This window comes from Zea mays, chromosome 2 (genome assembly GCF_902167145.1).
Source record: "Zea mays cultivar B73 chromosome 2, Zm-B73-REFERENCE-NAM-5.0, whole genome shotgun sequence".
In the NCBI taxonomy this organism is placed as follows: domain Eukaryota; kingdom Viridiplantae; phylum Streptophyta; class Magnoliopsida; order Poales; family Poaceae; genus Zea; species Zea mays.
Window position 1 is genome coordinate 194,076,114 of NC_050097.1, and position 26,132 is coordinate 194,102,245.

Consider the following 26,132-nt stretch of genomic DNA (forward strand, 5'->3'; position numbering starts at 1 on the left):
GCGAGACGGTCCTGCTCGGGGGCCTCCCGTCCAGCTCGAACCACGTTTATCTCCAGCTGCTTACTGTGCGTGCGTGCGGCGTGTGTCTACACTCCAAAAGTCCACAGGCAAAAACGCGCGTTTGCTTTGCTTGCTTCGTCTGTCGTAGTCGGACGAGGCCAGCCGGCCAAGCCTTATCAGATGACGCTGGCTGGGTGGAGTGGAGAAGCCAAGCCAGGCGCTGATGACATGCCTGCCTGCCTGCCTGCACAACGCGACGTTCTGGTCTGAAGCCGACGTCGCAACAAACTTGCTGCTCGCAGTCGCGTACTGCGTGCTGTTGGACGGTGGTGTGCGAGCGACAACAAGGACATGCGCTCGCTCACTCACTCCGCGTCCGCGGTCGGCGCACCGGTTCGACTTCACCCCGAAGCCCGAAGGATCGGAGGCAAATCCTCGCGCGGCGCGATGCGACAAAAGCCATGCCCCCCGTACCGTGGATCGGATGAGAACTGGCGGCTACTGCGCGTCCTCATCCAACGCACCTGTGCTCTTGTAGCTATGGTGCTTCTCCTGTCGTGTATCGTGCCTCTGCCGCCATGCTGCTGTGACTGTGACGCCTCTTTTCCGGGGTTCATGTTCATCCCTTCCGGCTTCCGGTGCAGACGTGCAGTACGGTTGGTCTTGATCCATTCCGATGCCTGGCCTGGTGCACTGCACGCACGCTCGCGAGGTTCCTTTCGGGTGCGAGGACCGCATGTGCCATCGGCGACGCCGGGGCCCACGCACGTACCGCTCCACCACGCCGTCGTCCATGTGACCTGTCGCAGCCCCGTCTAAGCAAACGCCCAACCAATCCGTGCCTTTCAACGAATCGGAACACCCGTACGTAGAAGATGCCTTCGTGTTTCGCACATGAATTCTGCAGATTTTGCTGTAATTTTTGCTGTGGAGTTATTATTACAGTATGCACTGCACGCACACATACAACCGTTCCAATTCCAAAACAGTCCTCGATATTTTAGCCAGTCGGGGGAGAATTGAATAGGAAGAAGGATGCAATGTACTACACGAGCTGAGCTCGTAAAAAGTGCTACACCATCAGCCACGGCCACGGGAGCACTCTACACTCTGCCTCTGCTGCCAAGTGCGAACCGGAGTATTTACACGCTACAGGCTACAGCACGGAACGGAAACAGCAAAGAGAATGGGAGGGAGGGGGAATACAAGAAGCGAAAGGGGAAAGCAAGCGACAGCAACCCTGCACTACTACTACTGCTCCTACACCTTTTTTTTCTTCTTCTTTGGTTTGCTACGCGTACACGGAAGGCCACACGGAACGTGCAGCACACAGCCGAGGCGCGACGCGACCGGGGTGGGTTTTTACCGGATCACTCGAACTCCGGGTAGCGGAGCAGCGGCGTCTCGTCGGCGGGGAGGGGCACGTGGGCGCGGCAGAGCGGGCACGTGGCGCGCTCGTACCGGAGCCAGGTCTCGAGGCAGGCGCGGTGGAAGAGGTGGCCGCAGGGGAGGCGGTTCACCACGGCCCTCGCCCGGAACCCGGCCAGGCACACGCTGCAGTCGTCGCCGCCGCCGCCGCCGTCCGCCTCGCACGTCGTCGCCGTCGACGCCAGCACCTCGTACAGCGCCGGCCGGAAGGCCCTGAGGAACCGCTCCGCCAGGCCGGGCGCCGACGCCGCCAGTCGGTCCCCGCCGTCGTCCCCGGGCGGCAGCGCGGCCTGCAGGTCCAGGAACACCAGCGCCGCCCGCACCAGCCCCGCCAGCGCCGCGATCGAGATCACCGTGTTGTACACCAGGTACCCCAGCAGGCTGTCCCGCGGCTCCGGCATGCTCGAGATCCCCATCGCCGTCGGAGGGGTTAGATTTGGGGATTGTGTGGCCCGTGGTGGACTGGGTTGTAAATTTCCGCTTCTTTTGGGACGGCCGACGGGAATGGTCACGGACTCACGCCTCACGCACGGTCACACACACACACACGGCGAGGGGGGCTGGCGTGCATTTTTATAGCTGCGGCTGGCTCTATCTTGTTCGGAGTGGGGCGCTAGCCGGCAGCCGCTGACGGCTGATGGGGTTTCCTTTCCTTGCCGTTGGATCCGCGGGGCCGAGCGCGCCCAGCCGTCCGATCGGCAGGACACATGCCACATGCGTTGGTTTGTGGCGGCCAATAATACCCGCCGGTTTGGGCCGTGGCACCCAATAATGTGTGCGGTTTGTGAGGCGCAGCGCAGCGCAGGGGATCCAATTATTCAGTCCGATGGAAAACGGTCCGTCGAGCTTAGTACGAACAGGACAGTGAATCGTCACAAGACAGTTTGAACGGCGTAATAATACGGAGTAAGTACGTACTACTCCCTCCGTTTCTTTTTATTAGTCGCTGGTTAGTGCAAAATTGCACTAACCAGCGACTAATAAAAAAAAACGGAGGGAGTACTAGCATAAGCACTACAATAATAATGGAATGGATCCCGAACCATTACTCGCGTAGTCACACTGTCCCGGACCAAAATTTGCACAAGTCGCTTATACGTACTACTCATTTACGGAGCATCCGAAACGTGGAAAGAACTGGGCAGAATCTCGGAGGTGGCAAACGCAACCCAGCCAGCTCGCGCGTCCAAGTCCAAGCGAGAGGAGGAGGAGGATGGCCGCGGCGGACGCAGCACGCAGCCAGCGAGGGGTCTCGCGTCGCGTCGCGATCGGGGCGTCGCCAACTTGGCTGGAAGCGTCGCCGTCTTCCCCGGCGAACGTCCACTCAGACGCTACGGGCGCTGCGACTAACGGGACTCGGCAGGCAGGCAGGCAGGGCCCGGGACGGCGACCGCTGCGTCGCGGTGGCGAAACAAAGCGCGTATACGTAAAAAACCGACGGGTTAAAGCGTCTCACGTCGCCGCAAGCACAGTCGTGGCGGATACGGGAGACGGAATTTTATTAGCATGGGCGGCCGGCGGGCGCTGTCACGATCGGCCGCCTAGGAAATCATCGGCAGCAGTACATGTACATCTGGAGACCGCATCGGAACCGAGAGCAGGGACGAGTAGCCTTGCTCGGCGCCACTACTAGTAGTTAGTAGTAGTAGTAGTAGGTACGTACACGTACGTACGTGCAGCCCAAGTGTTCCGTTGCGTCTGAACTTGACCACCGCCGGCTTGACTTGTTTGGGGTGCAGCCGTGCAGGAGGGAAGGCTAGATGATGCTCTGTCCCTCGAAATTGCAGCAGATGGACAGAAATCAGCACCCGTATATCACCTGCCGGGCATTACGACCAGACGAAAACACGTCCACCGCGGGATGCTCTGCCCGGCGGCGGGGGAACCAGCGGTTCTGGCGCCGTCGGAGGGCGCCCCCGGACACGACCAAGCGCCGCGCGATTCCGTGGCCGATCCCGGGCAATCCGTTCAGTCCAACAGGCGCCTCCTGCCGCCGGGGCACACAGACACAGCACATGCGGCCCAAGCGCAGGGCGATGCGCGCCACGCGGGGCTAAAATAACGAACGCGAACCGGCGTGGCGGTGTGGAACGGAACGCGGGGGCGGGCGCCGGGGCTGGATTAGTTTAGTCTAGATGAGATGGAGTGCGGACTGGATTATATTAAGGGCGGATGGATCGGATGATGCTTCTGGCGATTAATGACTTGGGATTCGGCCGGCGATCTCGGGCGTGTGGAGTGCACGACCGACCGACCGGCCGGTACGCGCGGTGATGTCAACGTGGGCGGTGCTCCTCCACGCAGCACACTTCGGATTTGGCCGGATCCCGAGCTGCTCTGCTTTCCGCCCAACCTGCTGGGTCCTCTGTGTGTGTACCCGTGGCGCTTCGTCCAACCATGCCTCTCTCTCATTGCCGAGCGGTGATGTGAGTGGCTGGTCTCCAGACTCCACCACTTCGACGCCCCCGAGAGCAGTCTAGATGCTGCGAAAGTTGTTCGGAGATGAAAAGAGAATCGTAAGGTCCTCCCGCCGCCCTCGAGAGCAGTCTAGATGCTTTCCAAGGTGAACAAAGCAGAGCACAAAGGCGACCTGGCCACCTGGGAGTACAAAGCAGAGCACTAACAAGTCCTTGTAACAGAGTACTAAGCAGTAAGCACGTGCCCACATGGTTACCCTCGACTCGATTAGTGAAACTGATAACCCGTCACGGAAAATACAACAAGGTCGATGGCTCGAGGGTGGCGGACCAAAGTACAGCAATTAAAGCCGCGCCCATTCGATGTTGCTGCGGCATCAAATGGGCCCCCAACTCACGTGGCCCGCGCCCGTAAACTAATCCAGATACACGGGTAGGATCCAGATTGTTCCTCAGCCTTCGACTTCGATGCTCGAGGATGCAATGCAACAGAGCAACACCACCACGTGTACGCGTATGTGTGTGTGTGCCTACCTGCCTCTCTGCCTACAGGGTAGTAGAGCCGTATTTAGGAGGCAGTCATCATTTGGACGAAAGCACGCACGACAAAATGAGCACCGGGCACGCGACGACACGGATTGCGCGTGGGCCCGAGTGGTTCCAGAACAGGAACAGCGACGGCCCCGCCCTCCCTCACGTCGGGCCAGGGTCACGTGGACGCGTCGTGGCACGCACCCACGCCCACCGCTCGTGTCCCCGGGTCTCCTGTGCTGCCACCGCTCGCGCCCAGCCAAATAGAGATGGCAATGGGTACCTGCGATCCGATATCCGATGGGTATTTACTCTATTAGGGTATGTATGTGGGCTAAATATTCTACCCATGGGTCTGTTATTGGGCAAAAATCTTCACCCAATGGGTAAACGGATATTAGAACGTTCCGCCTTCACCCATACCCGTTAACCCGTGGGTATAAAATACCCAATATAAACTTAGCCCAAACATTAACTTGGATTTTAGTCATCCATCCTTTTTACTACTTTTTAGGCCATAATGTAATAGAAGGCTTAACGACAATTTAATGACCATGTAATGGAACATATAATGTGCTATGTAGTACTATCCTAGTGTTACTATTTTATCCAATTATCTTTGGTGTGTTGAATGGATGGTTAAATAATGCTAGAAATTTTGTAATAGTATTTAGATGGATATACTTGACATTTGTATAATATAATATTTTGATAGATTTTTAATTTTTGTGGGTACGGGTGACCCGATGGGTAAACCATACCCACATGGGTATGGGTATGGGGTAAATTCATACCCGCCAATGTATATGGGTGACCCGATGGGGTTATTTTTGTGTCGTGGGTATGGATATGGGGTAGTAATACCCGATGGGTATTTACCCATTGCCATCTCTACAGCCAAACGTGGTGGCAGCCCACTGGTGCTGGTCACCTGGTCCGACGTCCGAGTCGAGGGGGAGGGTCTGTCCAGGCACGGCTCCCCACCGCCGAGCTAGTTGTCGGTCCGCATCGCCTTTGCCCGCGCTCGTGACCAAACGGAGTGCCGGTACATGGGCCTTGCTGTCACGGTTGGTGCTAGGAATTGGGCTACATCGGGCCAGTCCGGTCCAAGTCCATCGTGCTTCATATTAAATGGATTCGGACCACGAAAGCCTAAATTTTTTTTGGGTCGTGTCATGTCAGCCCAAAATATAAAAACAGTAGCACAGCCTCGACCCTAAACCACGTCGTGCCTTCGTTGACTCGTGCTGGCCCAAGCCTGGCCCGTATATTTGACCATATAAAATCAAAGTATTACAAACATATAAAGTTCATAGCTTACTAAATTAAAGATATTAAACAATTCTAGCATCATTTAACCACATAAACTCCAAATATAACAACAATATAAAGTCGATATCTTACTTAAAAAAAGGGCGTACCCAGTGTCGTAGGCTTCCCGCACTGTACGGGGTCTGGGGAAGGGTATCTTTAAGCGCCAAGCCTTACCCGCATAATATGCAGAGGCTGGGGCTCGAACCCGGGACCTTCCGGTTACAGACGGTAGGCTCTACCGCTGCACCAGGCCTACTAAATTAAAGAAATTAAACAGATTGGGCTTAATTGGGCCGTGCCGCCCCAAACCCGGCCGATCTATGTGGGCCGTGTCGGGGGCCCGACGGGCCAGAATTTGAGGCCCGACCCAGGCCCGCCTTCGGGTCGTGCTAGCTTAGCCCATATTATTTCGTGTCGGACCGTGCTTTGGGCTCCTATTTCCGGGTCGTGCTCGTGCTGGTTCGAAAAGCCCGTACCATATTCCTAGCACTAGTCACGACCCTACTACAGATGTATAGCTTCAGACAAGGTAACAAGAGGACAGAGGGGATTAGAGTAATATAGCTTTAAGCTGTTTGGCATCTAGCTGTAATAACTAATCAGCTCTTTCATCTAGCTGTTAATCCAGCTGTAATAACTGATTAGCAGTTAGACCCACTTAGGAGTTACTATAAATCTGAGCATTTGTAATGAAGAAGGCATGAAATGAAATAGAAGAGAAATCATACTGCCACATACATGTGAATTCGGTTTTGGCAAGATCCGACCAAGGGAAAGTGTCCTCACGTCGGTAGAACTCTAGGGAAAGTGGAAGAACATACCTGGAGGCAAACACTAACCCTAGAGCCCTCACAACACGTACCTGACGTAGATCTAGGCAAACCCTAGCCCAGGGAGCAGATCTGGACAAACCCTAATCCTAGGGTTCCTCACAATTGGTATCAAAGTTGTCGATCCTTGGAGGAGAGGTTGACGGGAAGATAGTTTTACACAAGTTTGAAAGAAGGGAGGTGCTCAGAAAGATTTATTCATCACGCCACCTTCAATTAAGCCGTCGGCCTAGTCCCGGTTGGTGATCGAGGCTGTCACCATGGAAGCAAAACAGGCTGAAGCACGCTGGGAGAAGATGATGTTGGCCATCGAGTAGCTGACAGAAAAGGTTGATGCCATGGAAGAAGAGATGACGCTGTTTCGCAAGCAAATGGAGGAGGCTGGGAAGGCTGCTTCTCTTCTTCGGTTGGAAGCCATGGCAAGGGATATGGATCGTTATGGGAATGAAGAAGCAGGAGAAAGAGAGAGCAGAAATTCCTAGAATATAGGAGAAAGAATGCACAGAGGTAGAGAGGAGAGTTCTGAGCAACTGAACAGAGATGGGGAACAGTTGCAGCAGCATATACCAAGGATGCCCTTTGAAAGTCGCCTAGAGGGGGGTGAATAGGGCGAAACTGAAATTCTCAAAAATAATCACAACTACAAGCCGGGTTAGCGTTAGAAATATAATCGAGTCCGCGAGAGAGGGCGCAAAACAAATCGCAAGAGAATAAGGAGTGTGACACGCGGATTTGTTTTACCGAGGTTCGGTTCTCGCAAACCTACTCCCCGTTGAGGAGGCCACAAAGGCCGGGTCTCTTTCAACCCTTCCCTCTCTCAAACGGTCCCTCGGACCGAGTGAGCTTCTCTTTCTCAAATCACTTGGGAATTAAACTTCCCGCAAGGACCACCACACGATTGGTGTCTCTTGCCTCAATTACAAGTGAGTGTTTGATCACAAGAAAGAATGCCAAAGAAAAAGAAGCGATCCAAGCGCAAGAGCTCAAATGAACACTACAAATCACTCTCTCTAGTCACTAAGGCTTTGTGTGGAGTTGGGAGAGGATTTGATCTCTTTTGGTGTGCTTTGCAATGAATGCTAGCTCTTGTATAGTGGTTGGAAGCTGGAAAACTTGGATGCCATGAATGGTGAGGTGGTTGGGGTATTTATAGCCCCAACCACCAAACTTGACCGTTGGTGGAGGCTGTCTGTTCGATGGCGCACCGGACAGTCCGGTGCACACCGGACATGTCCGGTGCCCCAGCCACGTCACCAGTGCCGTTGGAATCTGACCGTTGGAGTTCTGACTTCTGGGCCCGACTCGATGTCCGGTGGCGCACCGGACATGAACTGTTCAGTGTCCGGTGCGCTGGTATGGGCGCGCCTGCCTTCTGCGCGCGCTGCGCACGCATTTAATGCGTTGCAGGTAGCCGTTGGCGCGAAGTAGTCGTTGCTCCGAGAATGCACCGGACAGTCCAGTGCACACCGGACATGTCCGGTGAATTATAGCGGAGCAGCCTTCGTGAAATCCCGAGGCTGGCGAGTTTCAGAGCAGCGTCTTCGTTGGAGCACCGGACACTGTCCGGTGTACACCGGACAGTCCGGTGAATTATAGAGCGCCGGTTCTGGATTTTCCCGAAGGTGACGAGTTGGAGTTGGAGTCCTCTGGTGCACCGGACACTGTCCGGTGGTGCACCGGACACTGTCCGGTGGCACACCAGACAGTCCGGTGCGCCAGACCAGAGGAGCCTTCGGTTGCTCCTTTGCTCATTTGTTGAACCCAACACTTGGTCTTTTTATTGGCTAAGTGTGAACCTTTGGCACCTGTAAAACTTATACACTAGAGCAAACTAGTTAGTCCAAAGATTTGTGTTGGGCAATTCAACCACCAAAATTTTATAGGAACTAGGTGTAAGCCTAATTCCCTTTAAATCTCCCCCTTTTTGGTGATTGATGCCAACACAAACCAAAGCAAATATAGAAGTGCAAAGGTTGCTTGGAATTGAGCCAATATAAATACTTACAAGATATGCATGGATTGTTTCTTTCATTTTTAACATTTTGGACCATGCCTGCACCACATGTTTTGTTTTTGCAAAATCTTTTGTAAATCTTTTTAAAGTTCTTTTGCAAATAGTCAAAGGTAAATGAATAAGAGTTTACAAAGCATTTTCAAGATTTGAAATTTTCTCCCCCTGAATTAAATGCTTTTCCTTTGACTAAACAAAACTCCCCCTAAATGAAATCCTCCTCTTAGTGTTCAAGAGGGTTTTAAGATATTGATTTTAGAAATACTACTTTCACCCTCTTTTGAACACAAGAAGATACCAAATTGACAATTTATATTTTAAAATTAGGTGGTGGTGCGGTCCTTTTGCTTTGGGCTAATACTTTCTCCCCCTTTGGCATGAATCGCCAAAAAACGGAGTCATGAGAGCCCTTTAAATTACTTTCTCCTTCTTTGGTCATAAATAAAAGAGTGAAGATTAAACCAAAATAGGAGTCCTTTTGCTTTGCTCTCTCCCCCAAAGATAGAGAGTGGTTCGGAGTGACGACGAAGGATGAGTTACGGAGTGGAAGCCTTTGTCTTCGTCGAAGACTCCAATTCCCTTTTAATGCACCTATGACTTGGTTTGAAATAGACTTGACAACACATTAGTCATAGCATATAAGAGACATGATCAAAGGTATATTTATGAGCTACGTGTGCAAATTAGCAAAGGAAATTTCTAGAATCAAGAATATTGAGCTCATGCCTAAGTTTGGTAAAAGTTTGTTCATCAAGTGGCTTGGTAAAGATATCGGCTAATTGATCTTTAGTATTAATGTATGCAATCTTGATATCTCCCTTTTGTTGGTGATCCCTAAGAAAATGATACCGAATGGCTATGTGTTTAGTGCGGCTATGCTCAACGGGATTATCCGCCATGCGGATTGCACTCTCATTATCACATAGAAGAGGAACTTTGGTTAATTTGTAACCGTAGTCCCGCAGGGTTTGCCTCATCCAAAGCAATTGCGCGCAACAATGGCCTGCGGCAATGTACTCGGCTTCGGCGGTAGAAAGAGCGACTGAATTTTGCTTCTTTGAAGCCCAAGACACCAAGGATCTTCCCAAGAACTGGCAAGTCCCCGATGTGCTCTTTCTATTAATCTTACACCCCGTATGATCCTACTAAACTCTTCACATGTAGATTCGTTAGTAGACCCAAACATGATATCATCAACATAAATTTGGCATACAAACAAATCATTTTCAAGTGTTTTGGTAAAGAGTGTAGGATCGGCTTTTCCGACTTTGAATCCATTTGCAATAAGGAAATCTCTAAGGCATTCATACCATGCTCTTGGGGCTTGCTTGAGCCCATAAAGCGCCTTAGAGAGTTTATACACATGGTTAGGGTACTCACTATCTTCAAAGTCGGGAGGTTGCTCAACATAGACCTCTTCCTTGATTGGTCCGTTGAGGAAGGCACTTTTCACGTCCATTTGATAAAGCTTGAAGCCATGGTAAGTAGCATAGGCCAATAATATACGAATTGACTCAAGCCTAGCTACGGGTGCATAGGTTTCACCGAAATCCAAACCTTCGACTTGGGAGTATCCCTTAGCCACAAGTCGAGCTTTGTTCCTTGTCACCACACCATGCTCGTCTTGCTTGTTGCGGAAGACCCACTTGGTTCCTACAACATTTTGATTAGGACGTGGAACTAAATGCCATACCTCATTCCTAGTGAAGTTGTTGAGCTTCTCTTGCATCGCCACCACCCAATCCGAATCTTGAAGTGCTTCCTCTACCCTGTGTGGCTCAATAGAGGAAACAAAAGAGTAATGCTCACAAAAATGTGCAACCCGAGATCTAGTGGTTACCCCCTTATGAATGTCGCCGAGGATGGTGTCGACGGGGTGATCTCGTTGGATTGCTTGGTGGACTCTTGGGTGTGGCGGCCTTGGTTGTTCATCCTCCTTGTCTTCATCATTTGCATCTCCTCCTTGATCATTGCCGTCATCTTGAGATGGCTCATCTCTTGAATCTTCTCCTTCATCAACTTGAGCCTCGTCCTCATTTTGGGTTGGTGGAGATGCTTGCGTGGAGGAGGATGGTTGATCTTGTGCATTTGGAGACTCTTCGGATTCCTTAGGACACACATCCCCAATGGACATGTTCCTTAGCGCAATGCACGGAGCCTGTTCTTCACCTATTTCATCACGATCAACTTGCTCTACTTGAGAGCCGTTAGTTTCATCAAACACAACGTCACAAGAAACTTCAACAAGTCCTGAGGCCTTGTTAAAGACTCTATATGCCCTTGTGTTTGAGTCATATCCTAGTAAAAAGCCTTCTACAGTTTTAGGAGCAAATTTGGATTTTCTACTTCTCTTAACAAGAATAAAGCATTTGCTACCAAAAACTCTAAAATATGAAATATTGGGCTTTTTACCGGTTAGGAGTTCATAGGATGTCTTCTTGAGGATTCGGTGTAGATATAACCGGTTGATGGCGTAGCAGGCGGTGTTGACAGCCTCGGCCCAAAACCGATCCGGTGTCTTGTACTCGTCAAGCATGGTTCTTGCCATGTCCAATAGAGTTCGATTCTTCCTCTCCACTACACCATTTTGTTGTGGAGTGTTGGGAGAAGAGAACTCATGCTTGATGCCCTCCTCCTCAAGGAAGCCTTCTATTTGTGAGTTCTTGAACTCCGTCCCGTTGTCGCTTCTAATTTTCTTGATCCTTAAGCCGAACTCATTTTGAGCCCGTCTCAAGAATCCCTTTAAGGTCTCTTGGGTATGGGATTTTTCCTGCAAAAAGAACACCCAAGTGAAGCGAGAATAATCATCCACAATAACTAGACAGTACTTACTCCCGCCGATGCTTATGTAAGCGATCGGGCCGAATAAATCCATGTGTAGGAGCTCCAGTGGCCTGTCACTTGTCATGATGTTCTTGTGTGGATGATGAGTGCCAACTTGCTTCCCGGCTTGGCATGCGCTACAAATCCTGTCTTTCTCAAAATGAACATTTGTTAGTCCTAAAATGTGTTCTCCCTTTAGAAGCTTATGAAGATTCTTCATTCCAACATGGGCTAGTCGGCGGTGCCAGAGCCAACCCAAGTTAGTCTTAGCAATTAAGCAAGTGTTGAGTTCAGCTCTATCAAAATCTACCAAGTATAGCTGACCCTCTAACACTCCCTTAAATGCTATTGAATTATCACTTCTTCTAAAGACAGTGACACCTACATCAGTAAATAGACAGTTGTAGCCCATTTGACATAGTTGCGAAATGGAAAGCAAATTGTAATATAAAGAATCTACAAGAAAAACATTGGAAATAGTATGGTCAGGTGATATAGCAATTTTACCCAATCCTTTGACCAAACCTTGATTTCCATCCCCGAATGTGATAGCTCGTTGGGGATCTTGGTTTTTCTCATAAGAGGAGAACATCTTCTTCTCCCCTGTCATGTGGTTTGTGCACCCGCTGTCGAGTATCCAACTTGAGCCCCCGGATGCATAAACCTACAAAACAATTTTAGTTCTTGACTTTAGGTACCCAAACGGTTTTGGGTCCTTTGGCATTAGAAATAAGAACTTTGGGTACCCAAACACAAGTCTTGGAGCCCTTGTGTTTGTCCCCAACAAACTTGGCAACTACCTTGCCGGATTTGTTAGTAAGCACATAAGATGCATCAAAAGTCTTAAATGAAATGTCATGATCATTTGATGCATTAGGAGTTTTCTTACTAGGCAACTTAGCACGGGTTGGTTGCCTAGAGCTAGATGTCTCACCCTTATACATAAAAGCATGGTTAGGGCCAGAGTGAGACTTCCTAGAATGAACTTTCTTAATTTTGCTCTCGGGATAACCGGCAGGGTACAAAATGTAACCCTCGTTATCATGAGGCATGGGAGCCTTGCCCTTAACAAAGTTAGACAAGTTTTTAGGAGGGGCATTAAGTTTGACATTGTCTCCCCTTTGGAAGCCAATGCCATCCTTGATGCCAGGGCGTCTCCCATTATAGAGCATACTTCTAGCAAATTTAAACTTTTCATTTTCTAAGTTATGCTCGGCAATTTTAGCATCTAATATTGCTATATGATCATTTTGTTGTTTAATTAAAGCCATGTGATCATGAATAGCATTGATATCAACATCTCTACATCTAGTACAAATAGAAGTGTGCTCAACGGTAAATGTAGAGGGTTTGCAAGATTTTAATTCAACAACCTTAGCATGCAACATATCATTCTTGGTTCTAAGGTCGGAAATGGTAGTATTGCAAACATTAAAATCTTTAGCCTTAGCAATTAATTTTTCATTTTCAATCCTAAGGCTAGCAAGAGAGATGTTTAATTCTTCAATCTTAGCAAGCAACTCATCATTATCATTTCTAAGATTGGGAATTGAAACATCACAAACATGAGAATTAACCTTAGCAATTAAACTAGCATTTTCATTTCTAAGGTTATCAATAGTCTCATGGCAAGTGCTTAGCTCACTAGACAATTTTTCACATTTTTCAACTTGTAGAGCATAAGCATTTTTGACCTTAACATGCTTTTTGTTCTCCTTAATAAGGAAGTCCTCTTGAGAGTCCAAGAGATCATCCTTCTCATGAATAGCACTAATCAATTCATTTAATTTTTCTTTTTGTTGCATGTTTAGGTCGGCAAAAAGGGTACGCAAATTATTTTCCTCATCACTAGTATTATCATCACTAGAGGACTCATATCTAGTGGAGGATTTAGATTTAACCTTCTTCCTTTTGCCGTCCTTTGCCATGAGGCACTTGTGGCCGACGTTGGGGAAGAGGAGTCCCTTGGTGACGGCGATGTTGGCGGTGTCCTCGTCGGAGGAGGACTCGGTGGAGCTCTCGTCGGAGTCCCACTCCCGGCAAACATGGGCATCGCCTCCCTTCTTCTTGTAGTACTTCTTCTTTTCTCTCCTCTTTCCCTTCTTGTCGTCGCCCCTGTCACTGTCACTAGATATAGGACATTTTGCAATGAAATGACCGGGCTTACCACATTTGTAGCACACTTTCTTGGAGCGAGGTTTGTAGTCCTTCCCCCTCCGTTGCTTGAGGATTTGGCGAAAGCTTTTAATGATTAAAGCCATCTCCTCATTGTCGAGCTTGGAGGCGTCAATAGGTTGTCTACTTGGAGTAGACTCCTCCTTCTTCTCCTCCGTCGCCTTGAATGCCACCGGTTGTGCTTCGGACGTGGAGGGTTCATCAAGCTCGTTGATTTTCTTTGAGCCCTTAATCATACATTCAAAGCTCACAAAATTCCCGATTACTTCCTCGGGAGTCATTAGTGTATATCTTGGGTTACCACGAATTAATTGCACTTGAGTAGGGTTAAGGAAAATAAGTGATCTCAAAATAACCTTAACCACTTCGTGGTCATCCCATTTCTTGCTCCCGAGGTTGCGCACTTGGTTTACCAAGGTTTTGAGCCGATTGTACATATCTTGTGGCTCCTCCCCTTGGCGAAGACGGAAGCGACCGAGCTCCCCCTCGATCGTTTCCCGCTTGGTGATCTTGGTGAGTTCATCACCCTCATGCGCTGTAACGCCCTGAATTTGGGGGTAGAATTTTTTTCTTCTTTTCTCTCACCAAATTCGGGCGTTACTCTCTTTTCTCTTTCCCCGTTTGCTCCTTCTTCCCAATTTCAAACCAGTATAACGGCATGTGTCCGTGTCATGTATAAACCAAAACCTAAGTGTCATGGGTGTTGCATCATGCCGAAGCACATTTCTTTGTCTGATGTTGAGTGTTCGTCTCGTTCCGTTCCGGATTTTGATTCGCGTTTTAAGTTCGTTTAGTGGTCCGCGCTCGTCGTGGGTTTTTGATCCGCGAAGTGGCTCGGCCCAGCCCAACTTAGCCCAGCCCAGCTCATCCGGCCCGGCCCGCCCTGGCCTGCGCGCCCCCGGCGCCCAAAACCCCCCCCCCCCCATGCGCCCCCATCCTCTCTCTCTCTCTCTCATTTGGATCTCCCGCGCAACAACCTCTCCTCTCCCTCTTCCACCTCTCTCTCCCCGTGGTGCCCTATGATTTGGAGACGGCGATCACCGGATTTTGGACCCCGAGGTGAGCTCCCCTCCCCTCCCCTTCTCTTCTCTCTCTCCCTCCCCCTCCTCTTCTTCCCCCCGCGCGCGCCCTCCCTCTCCCCCTGCCCGCGCGCGACCCCGCCCGTCCCCGCCCCTGCTCGGTGCGGCGGCGCCCGACCTCGGCCCTCCCCGGCGGCGCTCGGCCGCCTGCCCCTGCCCGTCCCGCGGCGGCTCCCCGCCCGGCCTCCCTCCCCGGCGGCGTGCGGCCCCCGCTCGGCCCCCTCGGCTCCCCGGCGGCGCTCGGCCCCGCTCGGCCCTCCCCGGCGGCGCTCGGCCGCCTGCCCCTGCCCGTCCCGCGGCGGCTCCCCGCCCGGCCTCCCTCCCCGGCGGCGCTCGGCCGCCTGCCCCTGCCCGTCCCGCGGCGGCTCCCCGCCCGGCCTCCCTCCCCGGCGGCGTGCGGCCCCCGCTCGGCCCCCTCGGCTCCCCAGCGGCGTGCGGCCCCCGCTCGGCCCCTCCCCCTCCCTCCTCGGTGGCGCTCGGCCCCGTCCCGGCCTCCCCGGCGGCGCTCGGCCCCCGCCCGGCCTCCCCGCTCGCCCGCGCGCCCCCACCCCCCGGCTCGGCCGCCCCCGCGCCCTGCCCCGTGCCCGCCCGGCTCGGCCGCCCCTGGCCGGTTCAACCGCCCTCTGGGCCGGTTCAACCGCCCCCCCCGTTCGGCCGCCCGTTCCCGTCCCGGCCTCGCCCGACCGTATCTTCGCTCGCCCGCGCTCGCGGTGATTATTCGTTAATTAGCGTGTTGCGTCGCGCGCTTCGCCGCGCGACGGATTTGTCTAAATTCAGATTCTATCTTGTGTGCGTCGTGCGCTTCGTCGCGCGACGATCCATTTTTGTTTCAGGTTGTTTAAGGTGTAACGCCGCGTGTGTATTCACGCGACGTTCCACTTTGGACTCAGTTTAGTCGACGTATGCCGTCGTGCGCTTCGTCGCGCGACGTTTAACGTCTCCTCGTATCTAAGGCGAAGTGTCTCGCTGCGTGCTCGGTCGCGCGACGAGTCGTTAACTTTTTAATTTGTTTTAGAGAGCTTTGTCGCGCGTCTCGCCACGCGACCATTCTTTTTATTTATCTCCACCTGCTTATAATAATTAGACATGAAACATGACTTTACTTTACGCTAAACATAGTGTCTACATTAAATTTCCTTCCATTAAGCGAGTAGTTAATTTATAATCATGTAACGTGATCGTTTCTCGACTGTCTTTTCCTCTTTCTCTCTTAACCGTACTCGCGAGCCCGCGTGGAACGTCTGTTTACTTATTGCATTCTATTGTATGGTGTACTGTTCTTTTGTATTAAATGTGTGGATGTATGTATGTTTGCGCTCGCATAGAGAACGATCCGGTTGAAGAGCCCGAGGAACTCGTAGGAGAAGCCCCTGAGCAGCAGTCGGTTGGTGGAGGCAAGTGTCCCTTGACCTATCTCTGTCCTATTCATTCTTTAATTCACCTCCCGCTTTACATATTTATGCCTAAGGTTTGACTAGCTTTTGTTATCCCTATCCTTGCTTACCTATTTGGGTTGGATTATTATTGTTTAGCTTTATGCTATTGCTCAACTCTAATCAATGAACATGATGAGATTATCTATGATACGCTGTTTCCCTTCTCTTATGATGATGTTGTACTTGTGACCTTCAAGGGGGCTCGAGCGGTTTCTCGAGTGCCTCTCCGTAAGGACCTGTTCTATGGATGACCGCCCGGGAAAACAGTGCAACCATGAGGGTGGAATGGGATGCCCTTAGCTGAATAATTAGAGGATCCGGGGTGTAGTTCACTTAGCCGTCGTGCCGTCAATGGGGCTCGGTGTATGCGGCTCGCTCTGCCAAGGTTGATTTGTCCCTTGGGGAGGAGTGCGGTACATTTAGGAAACCTAACGGGTGGCTACAGCCTCGGGGAATCTTTGTAAAGGCTACGTAGTGATGCCCTGCTAGGCCACCTAGGTAGTGGTCAATGGGGAGTAGCTCTCTCCGGGCAGAATGGGAATCACGGCTTGTGGGTAAAGTGCACAACCTCTGCAGAGTGTTTGAAAACTGATATATCAGCCGTGCTCGCGGTTATGAGCGGCCAAGGGAGCTCCAGTGATTAGTGGTACTTGATCAGAGACATTATGGTACAGGTGGTTATGAGATTGATGGTTTTGGTTATGACTATGGTGCTGGTAAGTGGTATTCTTTCCGTTTGGAAAGGGTACATCGGGTTAATAACTTAGGTTAATGCTAAAACTTGGCTTTCTACTAGTAAGTAATAATCTGACCAACTAAAAGCAACTGCTTGACTTATCCCCACATAAAGCTAGTCCACTACAGCCAAACAGGATACTTGCTGAGTATGTTGATGTGTACTCACCCTTGCTCTACACACCAACCCCCCCCCCAGGTTGTCAGCATTGCAACCACTGCTCAGGCGAAGATGAAGCTGTGGAAGGAGACTTCCAGGAGTTCCAAGACTACGACGAGTTCTAGGAGTGGGTTAGCGGCAACCCCCAGTCGGCTGCCTGTGAAGGCCGCGTTTATCTACGTTTCTTTTCCGCACTTTGATTTATTGTAAGAACTATATGGACGTCTCAGACGTATGATGTAATCAACTATTATTCCCTTTTAATACTATTTTGAGCACTGTGTGATGATGTCCATATTATGTAACTGCTGTGTACGTGAATAACTGATCCTGGCACGTACATGGTTCGCATTCGGTTTGCCTTTTAAAACCGGGTGTGACATAAGTGGTATCAAAGCCGTGCTGACTGTAGGACCGCTAACCTAGAGTAGAATGGTCGTTCTAAGGACTATAGACCTCTGTCCCTTCCTTGACTTTGTCATCCCTTCAAAAGTTGGTCATACCGACCAAACCTATGTTCTACTATATATTATACCTTGCTGAAAAACATGTTTTATTCTAATCCTTCATTCACTTATGATTCATTATTTGCTGGTCATATTGATTCTGTTCTCACCCTTTTGCTTGCGATGTCTTTTGTAGATGGCTCGACTTAGACACACTGCACGTAAGTCAGTCATCCCCTTCTTACCCTCCCGCCTTGCTGAGCGTCCGCTTCGCCGTCCCGTGGCCGGACAGTCCAGCCACTTGGAGAGACTGCACCACCGCCTGCTTGAGGAGCAGGAACGTCGACGACAGGAGCAGGAGCAGCAGGGCTCTTCTTTCTCGCTCCACCAGGAGATAGAGTCTGTGAGGAGCTGCTCCCCTGTGCTTCCTCTGGAGCCGCCCCCTGCACCACCACTGGGCGCCCCAGCTTCTGGAGTAGCTGCTGGAGGAGACCCAGACGACGGAGATGGCGACGACAGCTCGAGCCACGACACCGACTTCTCTGCTAACCTTGAGCCGGAAGGATGGGTTGCTCGACCCATCACTCGCGACGCTGCTCGCGGGTGTCACTTCCACGATGCGCTCGACACCCTGCTACGTCGGGCATTTGACCGGCATACTTGGTCCGTCGAGTATCGCTGTGTGGTCTACCAGCATAGTCGCGGGGTCTACCCGGACTGCTGGGAGGCAACCTGCTTGGTGCGCTGTCCGGAGAACAGTCTCCAGGGTGCTGAGGTCTGCTCAGAGCACTATTCTATCTCTGAGCGGGACTCAGCTGAGGCAGCCATGCAAGATGCTGCACGGCGTGCGCTTTCGCACTACTGCTCGGTTTTCGGTGGGGCAGCTGATGGTCTTGACCTGAAGTACTACCCCCGCCGTTCATCTGGCAGCACAGGAGGCGTGATTGTCTCACCTGTCGGTGAGGGCAATCCTAGGTTGAGCAGCACAGTCAACCTAGCCGTCGTGCTAAACACGAAGCTGGACCATGCATTAGACGAGCTGAGTAGGGCTCGTGCTGAGATCGCCCTGTTGCGGGCTGAGCGCGCGGAACGTCGTCACTTGGATGGTGGTTCCCCCGCTCCCGTCGGGACTCAGCACCCGTACCGCTCACCTCAGCGTGGACACCAGCCTTATGGCAATCCCGACTGCAAGACCAATATAACTCTAGAACCATAGATCGTTAGAGTTGGATCTTGTAATTAATACGAAATATATATACATAGAGGCTTCAGTCTTAGCGTTAGTCTCAGTTTTAGTTAGTCTTAGTTAGACAGGGTAGTTTGCTATATCCTGTGCATTTATGTTTGTCATGATGAACTATGTTTGGTTTGGATCTTTGTAATGATTGTCACCAGAGTGTGGGTATCCCCTGCATTTTGGTTTATCTATTATGGTAATAAAGTTAGTTATATAGTTGGGAAACCCATTATTCTCCTTTCCTCTTTATCTGAGAAGCTGTGTGGTCTGTGTTGGAGATCAGTGAAGATGCTCATCTGTTCAGTGCTGTTGAAGAATTCTATTCTCTTTCCTTATGCTGCAAGATTTGCCAGATCAGTTCTGATGTGTGGTTGCATTCTGCAGATGTCAGAGAACAGGCGCAGAGGAGGAAGGCGTGCTCAGCAGGAGCGAGCCGCTCAACAGGAAGAGGTGCCCCAGTAGCAGCACCTGCCGCCCCCGCCCCCGATGTCCATCGAGCAGATGTTTCTGATGCAGACTCAGGCAGTTCAAGCCATCGGTCAGACCTTGGCCGCCATTCAGCAGCAGCAGCAGCAGGCCCCACCTCAGCCTCAGATGCCTCAGATGCCCAGAGACAAGCGTGCTGAATTCATGAGAGGTCATCCACCAACGTTCGCTCATTCATCTGACCCCATGGATGCTGAAGATTGGCTGCGCACTGTGGAGCGGGAGTTGCATACCGCTCAGTGCGATGACAGGGAGAAAGTCCTGTATGGTCCCCGTCTGTTGAGAGGGGCAGCCCAGTCATGGTGGGAGTCTTACCTCGCCACCCATGCCCACCCTGACGCCATCACTTGGGAAGAGTTCAGAGGAAGCTTTCGTCAGTACCATGTCCCTGCAGGTCTGATGACAGTGAAGAAAGAGGAGTTCCTGGCTCTCAAGCAAGGGCCATTGTCGGTCAGTGAGTACCGAGACAGGTTTCTGCAACTGTCTCGTTATGCTCCTGAAGATGTCAACACCGACGCCAAGCGACAGTACCGTTTTCTGAGAGGCTTGGTTGACCCTCTGCAGTACCAACTGATGAATCACACCTTCCCGACATTCCAGCACCTGATTGATAGAGCAATCATGACGGAGAGGAAGCGTAAGGAAATGGAGGATCGTAAGCGCAAGATCAGTGGACCCCAGCCTGGAAGCAGCAGCCGTCCTCGTTTCTCAGGCAATCAACCTCAGCAGTTCAGGCAGAACCAGCGTCCACCTCAGCAGCATCAACAGTTTCAAAGGCAGAATCAGCAAGCACCTCGTCTTCCTGCCCCAGCAACCCAGCAGAGCAGTCAGGCAGCAGCAGCTCAGGTTGGAAACAGGGCGTGTTTCCACTGTGGAGAGCAAGGCCACTGGGTGATGCAATGTCCGAAGAAGGCAGCCCAGCAGCAGTCAGGCCCCAATGCCCCAGCGAAGCAGAATGTGCCTCAGCCTGGAGCAGGCAATCGCTCTCAGCCGCGTTATAATCATGGAAGACTGAATCACTTGGAGGCTGAAGCAGTTCAGGAGACCCCCGGCATGATAGTAGGTATGTTCTCAGTCGACTCCCATATTGCAGAGGTGTTATTTGATACTGGAGCAACGCATTCTTTCATTACTGCATCATGGGTAAAAGCACATAATCTTCCAATTACTACCATGTCAAACCCCATTCAAATTGACTCAGTCGGTGGTAGAATTCGAGCCGATAGCATTTGTTTGAATATAAGTGTGGAAATAAGGGGGATAGCGTTTCCCGCCAACCTTATAGTAATGGGTACTCAGGGAATAGATGTCATCCTAGGGATGAATTGGCTAGATAAGTATCAAGCAGTTATCAGTTGTGATAGAAGGACCATCAAGTTGGTGTCTCCACTAGGAGAGGAAGTGGTGACCGAGTTAGTCGCGCCTGAGCCAAAGAAAGGAAGTTGTTATCAGATAGCTATTGATAGCAGTAAAGCAGACCCAATTGAGAGTATCAAGGTTGTGTCTGAGTTCCAAGATGTGTTTCCAAAGGACTTACCGGGTATGCCACCAGAGCGGAAAGTTGAATTTGCCATAGAGCTTCTTCCTGGAACCGCCCCTATCTTTAAGAGAGCTTACAGAATATCTGGACCAGAGTTGGTTGAGCTTAAGAAGCAGATTGATGAGCTGTCAGAGAAAGGTTACATTCGGCCAAGCACCTCGCCTTGGGCCGCCCCTGTCCTATTTGTGGAGAAGAAAGATGGCACCAAGAGGATGTGTATTGATTACCGAGCTTTGAATGAGGTCACGATCAAGAACAAGTATCCTTTGCCCAGAATAGAAGATCTGTTCGACCAGTTGAGAGGAGCCAGTGTGTTCTCCAAGATTGATCTGAGGTCAGGTTATCATCAGCTCAGGATCCGACCTTCGGACATTCCGAAGACGGCATTCATTTCCAAGTATGGTTTGTATGAGTTCACAGTGATGTCTTTTGGTTTGACCAATGCGCCAGCGTTCTTCATGAACTTGATGAACAGTGTATTCATGGATTACCTTGATAAGTTTGTGGTGGTATTCATTGATGACATTCTGATTTACTCTCAAAGCGAAGAAGAGCATGCAGATCATTTGAAGATGGTGTTGCAGAGATTGCGAGAGCACCAGTTGTATGCAAAGTTGAGCAAGTGTGAGTTCTGGATCAGTGAAGTCCTGTTCTTGGGTCATATAATCAACAAAGAAGGATTGGCTGTGGATCCGAAGAAAGTGGCAGACATTCTGAACTGGAAAGCGCCAACAGATGCTCGAGGAATCAAGAGTTTCATTGGAATGGCCGGATATTATCGGCGATTCATTGAAGGGTTTTCGAAGATTGCGAAACCTATGACAGCGTTGCTAGGCAACAAAGTTGAGTTCAAGTGGACCCAGAAATGCCAAGAGGCCTTTGAAGCGCTGAAAGAGAAGTTGACTACAGCGCCTGTCCTAGTCTTGCCTGATGTGCACAAGCCCTTCTCGGTGTATTGTGATGCTTGCTACACAGGTTTGGGATGTGTGTTGATGCAAGAGGGAAGAGTTGTGGCTTACTCGTCCCGACAGTTGAAGGTTCATGAGAAGAATTACCCAATCCATGATCTAGAGTTGGCAGCAGTGGTTCACGCACTGAAGACATGGAGGCACTATCTGTATGGACAGAAATGCGATGTTTACACAGATCACAAGAGTCTGAAGTACACATTCACTCAGTCAGAGTTGAACATGAGGCAACGAAGATGGTTAGAGTTGATCAAAGACTATGAGTTGGAGATTCATTACCATCCAGGCAAAGCAAACGTAGTGGCAGATGCTTTGAGCAGAAAGAGTCAAGTCAATCTGATGGTCGCTCGTCCGATGCCTTATGAGTTGGCCAAGGAGTTTGATAGGTTGAGTCTCGGATTTCTGAACAATTCGCGAGGAGTCACAATCGAGTTGGAACCTACCTTGGAGCGCGAAATCAAAGAAGCGCAGAAGAGTGATGAGAAGATCAGTGAGATTCGGCGACTGATTCTAGATGGCAAAGGCAAAGATTTTCGAGAAGATGCAGAAGGCGTGATATGGTTCAAAGACCGCTTGTGTGTTCCCAATGTCCAGTCTATTCGGGAGTTGATCCTTAAGGAAGCTCATGAGACAGCTTATTCGATTCACCCTGGCAGTGAGAAGATGTATCAGGATCTGAAGAAGAAATTCTGGTGGTACGGAATGAAAAGGGAGATCGCAGAGCATGTGGCTATGTGTGATAGTTGTCGAAGAATTAAGGCAGAGCACCAGAGACCTGCTGGATTGTTGCAACCGTTGCAGATCCCTCAGTGGAAATGGGATGAAATTGGTATGGATTTCATAGTCGGATTGCCTCGCACTCGAGCCGGCTACGATTCCATTTGGGTAGTAGTGGACCGCTTGACCAAGTCAGCCCACTTCATACCTGTCAAGACCAACTATAGCAGTGCAGTATTGGCAGAATTGTATATGTCTCGGATCGTTTGTCTTCATGGTGTGCCAAAGAAGATAGTGTCAGACAGAGGAACGCAGTTCACCTCTCATTTCTGGCAGCAGTTGCATGAAGCTTTGGGCACGCATCTGAATTTCAGTTCAGCTTATCATCCGCAGACAGATGGCCAGACCGAAAGAACCAATCAAATTCTCGAAGACATGTTGAGAGCCTGTGCGTTGCAAGATCAGTCCGGATGGGACAAGAGATTGCCTTATGCGGAGTTTTCCTATAACAACAGTTATCAGACCAGTTTGAAGATGTCACCATTTCAGGCGCTCTATGGAAGGAGTTGTAGAACTCCGTTGCAATGGGATCAGCCTGGAGAGAAGCAAGTGTTTGGGCCAGACATTTTGCTTGAAGCCGAAGAGAACATCAAGATGGTTCGAGAGAATCTGAAGATAGCGCAATCGAGGCAGCGAAGCTATGCAGACACAAGAAGAAGAGAGCTGAGTTTCGAAGTCGGAGACTTTGTCTATCTGAAAGTGTCACCGATCAGAGGAGTCAGAAGATTCGGAGTGAAAGGCAAGCTAGCACCCCGCTACATTGGTCCGTATCAGATTCTTGCAAGACGTGGAGAAGTGGCCTATCAGCTCAGTTTGCCCGAGAATTTGTCTGCTGTGCATGATGTCTTTCATGTGTCTCAGTTAAAGAAGTGCTTGCGTGTGCCAGAAGAGCAGTTGCCAGTGGAAGGTCTTGAAGTCCAGGAGGACTTGACCTACGTTGAGAAGCCAGTGCAAATCCTTGAGATTGCAGACAGAGTCACCCAAAGGAAGACCATCAGAATGTGCAAAGTCAAATGGAATCATCACTCTGAGGAAGAAGCAACCTGGGAGCGTGAAGATGATCTGATGGCTAAATACCCCGAGCTCTTTGCTAGCCAACCCTGAATCTCGAGGGCGAGATTCTTTTAAGGGGGATAGGTTTGTAACGCCCTGAATTTGGGGGTAGAATTTTTTTCTTCTTTTCTCTCACCAAATTCGGGCGTTACTCTCTTTTCTCTTTCCCCGTTTGCTCCTTCTTCCCAATTTCAAACCAGTATAACGGCATGTGTCCGTGTCATGTATAAACCAAAACCTAAGTGTCATGGGTGTTGCATCATGCCGAAGCACATTTCTTTGTCTGATGTTGAGTGTTCGTCTCGTTCCGTTCCGAATTTTGATTCGCGTTTTAAGTTCGTTTAGTGGTCCGCGCTCGTCGTGGGTTTTCGATCCGCGAAGTGGCTCGGCCCAGCCCAACTTAGCCCAGCCCAGCTCAGCCGGCCCGGCCCGCACTGGCCTGCGCGCCCCCGGCGCCCAAAACCCCCCCCATGCGCCCCCATCCTCTCTCTCTCTCTCTCATTTGGATCTCCCGCGCAACAACCTCTCCTCTCCCTCTTCCACCTCTCTCTCCCCGTGGTGCCCTAGGATTTGGAGACGGCGATCACCGGATTTTGGACCCCGAGGTGAGCTCCCCTCCCCTCCCCTTCTCTTCTCTCTCTCCCTCCCCCTCCTCTTCTTCCCCCCGCGCGCGCCCTCCCTCTCCCCCTGCCCGCGCGCGACCCCGCCCGTCCCCGCCCCTGCTCGGTGCGGCGGCGCCCGACCTCGGCCCTCCCCGGCGGCGCTCGGCCGCCTGCCCCTGCCCGTCCCGCGGCGGCTCCCCGCCCGGCCTCCCTCCCCGGCGGCGTGCGGCCCCCGCTCGGCCCCCTCGGCTCCCCGGCGGCGCTCGGCCCCGCTCGGCCCTCCCCGGCGGCGCTCGGCCGCCTGCCCCTGCCCGTCCCGCGGCGGCTCCCCGCCCGGCCTCCCTCCCCGGCGGCGCTCGGCCGCCTGCCCCTGCCCGTCCCGCGGCGGCTCCCCGCCCGGCCTCCCTCCCCGGCGGCGTGCGGCCCCCGCTCGGCCCCCTCGGCTCCCCGGCGGCGTGCGGCCCCCGCTCGGCCCCGCTCGGCCCCTCCCCCTCCCTCCCCGGCGGCGCTCGGCCCCGTCCCGGCCTCCCCGGCGGCGCTCGGCCCCCGCCCGGCCTCCCCGCTCGCCCGCGCGCCCCCACCCCCCGGCTCGGCCGCCCCCGCGCCCTGCCCCGTGCCCGCCCGGCTCGGCCGCCCCTGGCCAGTTCAACCGCCCTCTGGGCCGGTTCAACCGCCCCCCCCGTTCGGCCGCCCGTTCCCGTCCCGGCCTCGCCCGACCGTATCTTCGCTCGCCCGCGCTCGCGGTGATTATTCGTTAATTAGCGTGTTGCGTCGCGCGCTTCGCCGCGCGACGGATTTGTCTAAATTCAGATTCTATCTTGTGTGCGTCGTGCGCTTCGTCGCGCGACGATCCATTTTTGTTTCAGGTTGTTTAAGGTGTAACGCCGCGTGTGTATTCACGCGACGTTCCACTTTGGACTCAGTTTAGTCGACGTATGCCGTCGTGCGCTTCGTCGCGCGACGTTTAACGTCTCCTCGTATCTAAGGCGAAGTGTCTCGCTGCGTGCTCGGTCGCGCGACGAGTCGTTAACTTTTTAATTTGTTTTAGAGAGCTTTGTCGCGCGTCTCGCCACGCGACCATTCTTTTTATTTATCTCCACCTGCTTATAATAATTAGACATGAAACATGACTTTACTTTACGCTAAACATAGTGTCTACATTAAATTTCCTTCCATTAAGCGAGTAGTTAATTTATAATCATGTAACGTGATCGTTTCTCGACTGTCTTTTCCTCTTTCTCTCTTAACCGTACTCGCGAGCCCGCGTGGAACGTCTGTTTACTTATTGCATTCTATTGTATGGTGTACTGTTCTTTTGTATTAAATGTGTGGATGTATGTATGTTTGCGCTCGCATAGAGAACGATCCGGTTGAAGAGCCCGAGGAACTCGCAGGAGAAGCCCCTGAGCAGCAGTCGGTTGGTGGAGGCAAGTGTCCCTTGACCTATCTCTGTCCTATTCATTCTTTAATTCACCTCCCGCTTTACATATTTATGCCTAAGGTTTGACTAGCTTTTGTTATCCCTATCCTTGCTTACCTATTTGGGTTGGATTATTACTGTTTAGCTTTATGCTATTGCTCAACTCTAATCAATGAACATGATGAGATTATCTATGATACGCTGTTTTCCCTTCTCTTATGATGATGTTGTACTTGTGACCTTCAAGGGGGCTCGAGCGGTTTCTCGAGTGCCTCTCCGTAAGGACCTGTTCTATGGATGACCGCCCGAGAAAACAGTGCAACCATGAGGGTGGAATGGGATGCCCTTAGCTGAATAATTAGAGGATCCGGGGTGTAGTTCACTTAGCCGTCATGCCGTCAATGGGGCTCGGTGTATGCGGCTCGCTCTGCCAAGGTTGATTTGTCCCTTGGGGAGGAGTGCGGTACATTTAGGAAACCTAACGGGTGGCTACAGCCTCGGGGAATCTTTGTAAAGGCTACGTAGTGATGCCCTGCTAGGCCACCTAGGTAGTGGTCAATGGGGAGTAGCTCTCTCCGGGCAGAATGGGAATCACGGCTTGTGGGTAAAGTGCACAACCTCTGCAGAGTGTTTGAAAACCGATATATCAGCCGTGCTCGCGGTT

General features: G+C 51.5%; 1 protein-coding gene across 1 annotated transcript; it reads right to left on the minus strand.

Annotated features, from left to right (window-relative positions):
• Positions 1 to 1,024: 1,024 nt before the first annotated feature.
• Positions 1,025 to 1,977, minus strand: LOC100281379 (uncharacterized). The gene has a single exon (NM_001368001.1). The coding sequence runs from the start codon at positions 1,842 to 1,844 to the stop codon at positions 1,371 to 1,373; it is 474 nt and encodes a 157-aa protein (NP_001354930.1). The 5' UTR covers positions 1,845 to 1,977; the 3' UTR covers positions 1,025 to 1,370.
• Between the last annotated feature and the right edge of the window lie 24,155 nt (positions 1,978 to 26,132).